This window comes from Galeopterus variegatus, unplaced genomic scaffold (genome assembly GCF_000696425.1).
Source record: "Galeopterus variegatus unplaced genomic scaffold, G_variegatus-3.0.2 Scaffold866, whole genome shotgun sequence".
Taxonomy (NCBI): Eukaryota; Metazoa; Chordata; class Mammalia; order Dermoptera; family Cynocephalidae; genus Galeopterus; species Galeopterus variegatus.
In genome coordinates, this window is record NW_007726977.1 from 372,490 (window position 1) to 379,046 (window position 6,557).

The 6,557-nt window shown below is 46.4% G+C and overlaps 1 protein-coding gene across 1 annotated transcript in view; it reads left to right on the forward strand.

The window, feature by feature from the left end:
- The first annotated feature begins 5,694 nt into the window (after nucleotides 1–5,694).
- Nucleotides 5,695–6,557, forward strand: part of ANP32B (acidic (leucine-rich) nuclear phosphoprotein 32 family, member B) — a 25,788-nt gene continuing 24,925 nt past the window's right edge. Inside the window, exon 1 of the mRNA XM_008573030.1 lies at nucleotides 5,695–5,974. Within this exon, the coding sequence (XP_008571252.1) occupies nucleotides 5,921–5,974 (54 nt within the window). The 5' untranslated portion in view covers nucleotides 5,695–5,920. The remainder of the gene's footprint in view (nucleotides 5,975–6,557) is intronic.

Consider the following 6,557-nt stretch of genomic DNA (forward strand, 5'->3'; position numbering starts at 1 on the left):
ATAAATAAATAAAAATGAAGTATATCTATATTTATTGACTTTTAGCAATCTCAGTGACCTATTGCGGTAAGTGATAAATAAAAGCACATTACATAGCACTGTTTATAAAATTCCATTTATATAAAATTATATATTTTACATATGCATCAACATTCATAGAGAGTTTGGAAAATATTCACAAAAATGTTAACAGTGGTTATCTCTAAGTAATGAGATTTTGGCTAGCTTTTATTTTCTTCTTTATACCTTTTTGCATTGCATGAATTCGCTACATGAAAATGTACTGTCTTTATACTCAGAAAAAAATATTTTCATTTTATAGAAGAATATCCTCAAGGAATATATTGTATAAAATTATTCAATGGCATGGTAATATGTTCTTAATATATTGTTAACTGAAAAGAGTAGGTTACATTATCATCCCACTTCGGAAAAAATTTTAAAAATATATTCAGTATTTCCTAGGTACTATACTTTTCTTATTACTATTTCTGAAATAAAGATATCTCTTATAATTGATATGAATATTTAATTTAGTAGATCCCCCTCCCTGCCTCCTGAAAAGCTGTTATTAATGAGATGATGCTTCTGAGACTTGAGAAAGTGCTATACATGTGCAGAGAAGACTGGAGGAATAGACACCAAAATATTAACAGTGCTTAGCCCTGGACAGAGATTTTTCTTTTCTTCTTTTTGTTTAAGTATAGTTTCCAATTTTTTTATGGTACATGCATAGATAGACATAAAAAGAAGCCAGGAGGCTGGGCTGTGCTGATTTTCAAGAAAGAATTAGAGTATGAGGTTATGTGGGACTTTTGACCTTTATCAACTAGGAGACTAGCAGATTAGGGGCCCTATAAACCACCTCAGTTGTGCCAGGTCTAGAGTGAGTGAAGACTAAACCACATGCCCACTGAGGGGCTCCTGGCTGGGCAGGAGCAGATAAAGCAAGTTCGAGAACACATAGTAGAGTTCAGTCATCAGGAGCTAGACTCTTGGATCAGTCTTAGATCCATGTGGACAAGGAAATCCCTGTGATGTATGAGAGGGTCCAGATGGCAGGGACACTCAAATATATTCCATTCTAGCTCAGGGGCATGTTCCAAGTTCCTCAAGAGAGACCAAGAACAATGTAAAATAGAAAATGAGTCTGACCCTTTTGATCCCAACATTAAGTCAAAAACATATTGGTTTGGGGTGATCAGTTCCCCTCTCAGCCAACGGGGTAGGGAACTATAGGAGATGAAGATCATGGAGCAGAGGCAGAGACTGATGGCCACAGCAGAACATTACTAGCCCCAGAGGAGGCAGCGAACTCTACTTAGGGTAAGGGAGGAACTCAGGCTTGCAGTGGCTGTGGCTGGGGTGCAGAGGAGAATGTCAGGCACTATGCCATATAGGAGCTTCACCCACACCATCATGTCAAATGCTCATAATGGTCCCAAGATGAGCAGTCTGAGGCCCAGAGAAGTTATGTGGTTTGTCCAAATGCTCACAGCCAGTAAGTGATTGGATGGGATTACCATCTCACTGGAGCTCTTCTCTGCAAAGGGAAAACCACTGAGCAAAGTTATATTAATACAGATTTATCATAATGGTAAGTGGAAAAAGCAAGTTCTAAAAAAATCTTCAATCTTATCCCAACATCCTATTTTGAAAAAAACACATGTATATTACAGGGGGAAAAAGCCGCAAGAATATATACCTTAATGGTGGTTATATCTCAAACAATTTTTTTCTTTCTTTTAGTTTTTTATTTTACCCTGCACAATGAGAACATAAGTCTTCTTAAAACAGGAAAAAAGAAAAGTTTTTTCAGAAGCAGTTGTAAGGACTAAGTGGATCAAAGTAATGAGAATGAATTATAGTGAGCCCTTAATGACAGAGAAATCCAGCTTCTTACTAGCTATGTGAGTTTCAGCAAACCCACTTGGCTTCGCTGAGCCTGTTTCCTAAACACTAAAAAAGGTGGATTATAGTCCTGTCCCAGGGAACTGTTGCCAGGATTAACTGAGGCAATATGTACACAAAAGTCCCAAGCACAGTACTTGGCATAAAAATGGTGTTTAATAAATATTAGACCTGACTCTTGGTAGTCACAGCTCTCCTTAGCCACTCCAAAAAGGCCTAGCCCTTACATCTGGTTTCAGAGAGTAGAAAGGAACCTGGTTCTCTTAGCAGGGGTCCCTTACTTGACCTGGAGCTGCCTATTTCACCTGACACTCTCCCCGCCTCTGTTTTTACCATGTGGAAACAGGACCTTTTTCCTTAACACATTGCCATCTAACTATGTGCCTTTTCCTCTCCCTTGTCTCAACAATCCCAGCTGCCTAGATAATTTTTAGTAACATGTGATATTATTTTCAACATATCACACATTTGCAAAGCATCTAGTATGTTCTAAAGATGGCCCCAAGATTCTCCTCTCTATTCATATTGCCCAGAAATATTTGTATGAGTTCACAGTTTAGTTGAGAATTTAGAACCTTCACCAGCTACCAACTGTTGCCCAAGTGCTATAACAGAGTTACACACAGCATGTTGTGGAGACTTGGGGGGCGCGGGGGAATTTTTGTTCTTACCAGTGTATACACATGTATGGGAGAGGAGTTGAAGAATGAAGTATTTAGTATTTAAAGAGTAATGGTTTTTTAGTTCACTCAGTCGAGTGTGGTGCTGATAACACCAAGGTCAAGTGTTCGAATCCCCATACCAGCCAGCTGCCAATAAATAAATAAATAAATAAATAGTAATGATTTCCTCACCCTGTATGATGCATCAGCTTCATATACTGTCTTTTCTAAAGTGAAAATGTGCCTACTCTGCTAAACTGGTTTTAAAGCAAGTTAAACCAATGCCTGAGTGGGCTGTTTCCTCTCATCTGCAGATTTATTAAAGTCTGTCCACAGCCACAAATTTATGGAAGGCTCAGATCATCTGGTGATCATCTGGTGATTTGACAAATAATATGTGGTTGCTGAGGCAGTGGGGTAGGGAGCAGTTCCAAGGAGTTACAAACTAGCTGAGTGTTCTACTCAGACATTTTAGAGCTTATTGGAATACACACACATTCTGATTAACAGGCAGTTTTAAGAGTCAAAGGGGTGCCAAAACCTGGCATTACTTTATATTTTTATTACTTACTGGGCAAACATTAACATTAATGGAAGTAAAAATAGATCCACCCATAGTTGTCTCCCTAACAAACTAAACTGTTTTCAATTTTCCTTATTCCCAGTCCTTGTTCAAATCCTGGACCCATGGACATGTTAATAATTGCAGATTAGATACAATGATACATTCTACACCTTTTTTCACATACAGATGCTTACACAGAATGATGTTAATAAGTACAGCAATATTCGGGCCCTGTGACAACAGCCCCTTCAGGCCTGTGGATTGACAGTCCTGCAGAAGATGTTGGCAGGGCAGTGAGACACACCCTATTCTGCCTGTTATTTATGCTTCTGGCAGTGAAGCCCCTGACAAAGAAGCATGTCACTGGAACACATGCTCTTTGTTCACAGAGGTGCATGCCAGCACCGGCTGCGTAAGGGACAGTGCCGTGTCTGTAGTCTCTCCTCCTTTGACTCTTTTGCTTTTTATTTGCTGTACATCGGGATGTGTTTATTAATTACTTTGTAGCTTGATCTTATAAAAAACACATTTATTCTGCAATCTATGTACCATGGGGCAAGAGTCCTTCAAACCCTCAAGCTGGCCATAAAGAGAAGACAGTCTCAAGATTTGCCGTTATTCTCCCTAAGGATCAATACCACCTCCTCCTCCACGAGCCACAAGGTTACCTCTCCGTCTAGCACAGAGCTACCACATTCAAGGCTCCTTCAGCTTCTCCCCTTTGCCTGCAAGACGATGCCTGCTGCTGTTTGATATTAAAGGTCCTCTGCAACTGTTCCCAATCTACTGCACCAAAGTAGGCCCTCCATGCTATGACTCTACTCCAGCTATAGCAGAAAAGACGGCAGATTTTGGAGTCAGCCCCATCTGGGTTTATTTTATTTTTGTGTCAGCTGACCAGTACAGGGATGTAACCCTGGACCTTAGTTTTATCAGCACCACACTCTTAAGGAACTGAGCTTACCAACCAGCCCCTCCTCTCCCATCCGGATTTAAACCCTAGCTCCACCTCTTGTCGGCTCTGCATTTTAAGGTTCCTGAGCTTCAGTTCCTCACCTGTAAAAAGATTAAAATATCACCTACTTCACAGGACTGTCTGGTAATTAAATGAGAAAGAATCAAGCCCCTAAAAGAGCCACTCAATAATTGCCTGTTAACTCATGGAACTGATCTGGTAGTTTTTTGTAAAAGCCTTCACTGAATAGCCCTGTGGTTTTCATAACCTTACAGTTACTCTTGTAACCTCTTGAACAGCACATCCCCTCTCCATGTTCTCTTCTCATAGACAAGTCTACAACAGAGTCAGGAAACTACATACCTAGTTTTTGCCTTTTTCTATAATCCTAAAACTTTCTTTTGTTTTGAAATGTTAATTCATTCAATATTTAAAAACTGATATATAATTGGCTTAAAACTAAGTTTGGGCTGCTTGTCACTTAAATAAAATGGGAAGTGAGAAGGGCTTTCTTCCATAAAATGTCAGGTTAATACATAGAATCTTAAGTTTTTCTCTGATAAGTTGTTCTTAATCTTTGGTGCCTCTTGTCCATGCTAAAAATAAGAAGGTAACTGCTTTGACACATAATGTATTTACTTATTTTAAGCTGAGTATAACGTTGCTCCCCCGTGCTTTGCAGAGCCTACTCACCCGGATCTGGTGCTTTAACCCTGAGACTCAGAATCAGACCGTTACAAAGGCTGCCGGCCAGGCTTCACTGAAACGGAGACCATCAAGAATTTACACACCTCACAGGGGTGCCCTAAGGAACAAATGTGATAAAAGCCTGGAGGAAAACTATAAAACTCTGAGGCCTCATTAGAAATGCTAATTGTTTCCTTCGGTAGCTCATACCAAAATATTAGAAAACCGACTCTCCTGGATTGGAGGACGCTTGGCTGCTCCGTGACTTAGGCAAGCGGCCAGGACGGTCCCCCCGTCCGTGGCCGGCCCGGCACAGCCCCGTCTCTCCCCAAATGCCGACACTGGCCGGCAGACATTTCGTCCCGACAGGGGTCCTCGGCAACACTTCCAACCCCACTCCGCCGAGAAGACAGCGGGGTTCCGGCTGTTGGCCCCAGACTGTGCAGCGGGCGGAAGGTCAACTCCAAATACCCTATCCCCGGCTTTCTTCGCGTCTCGTGTCTCCGCGGACGGACTTGGCCTTAGGGACCCTCGAAGACGGACTGTAAAGCCCTCCCCGGCAAACGTCTCAGCGCTGGCCGGAGACTCGCCTCCGAGGACGGCGAGGTAGGGCCGGGGGTCTCAGCCGGACAGTGAGCCGGGAAGCCCCCGAGAAAAGTCTTACATCAGCCGCCCCACGTGCAACCCGAGGGCGGGAGGAAGTCGCTCCACTCCCCCGGGCTGCGCCTTTCCCCCAGCCTCCGCCCCTCCCGCCGCGCGTCTCCCCGCCCCGTCCTTGGTGCAGCCGCGGCCGCCGAGCCGAGCTGCGCAGCGCGGGACCGAGTGGAGCCGAGCAGCCGTCGCGCCGCGTTGCCGGTTTAAGCGCAGTGCGGGCCCGCGGCCGGGGGCGGCGGTAGTGAGGCCAGCGCCGCGCTCCAGCCCCTTTTCCCTCCATGGTTTCTCTCCGCTCCCGTGAGTAACTTGGCTCCGGGGGCTCCGCTCGCTGCCCGCACGCCGCACGCCGCCCGACACCGCGCCGCCAGCCTCTGCCCCGAGCAGACAGACCCCTTCCGACGGCCCTCGCTGCGCAGGCCGGAACGCCTCTCCCCCCTCCGCCCCCGCCGCGGAAAGTTAAGTTTGAAGAGGGGGGAAGAGGGGAACATGGACATGAAGAGGAGGATCCACCTGGAGCTGAGGAACCGGACCCCGGCAGCTGTTCGAGAACTCGTCTTGGATAATTGCAAATCAAATGATGGAAAAATTGAGGGCTTAACAGCTGAATTTGTGAACTTAGAGTTCCTCAGTTTAATAAATGTAGGCTTGATTTCAGTTACAAATCTCCGCGGAAGGGGTAGGGAGCGCGCGGGGATTAACTCTTTGGCGCCCGCGGGCCCTCGCGGCCGCCCGAGGAAGGCGACTGGGAGGGGGTAAAGCAAACTTTGAGCTCTTTGCCCGCCGGGGTCCTCTCTCGGAGGGAGCGCGTGTGCGTGTGGCCGGCGGTGAGGGAGGGAGGTGGGGGTTGTGTAACGCTGGGAGCCATGTTTGCAGCTTCCCGGGATGCGCGGCCGGGCGGAGGCCCGGCCTGGGGAGAAGCCGCGCGGCTCTCCCCGGCTGGGCCCGCCGCCGGCTAGGCCGCCCTCTCCGCGCCCTAGGCCGGCCGGGGAAGGGGCGCGGGTTTTTCCGGTCGGGTCTCGCGGTGGACGCCAGCTTGACCGAGGGCGGGGGCCTCGGGACGAGGAGGGGGCATTTTTCCTTTGAAGGGGGCGAGAAGCCCCCTCAGGCGCTGGGGGCCCGGGCG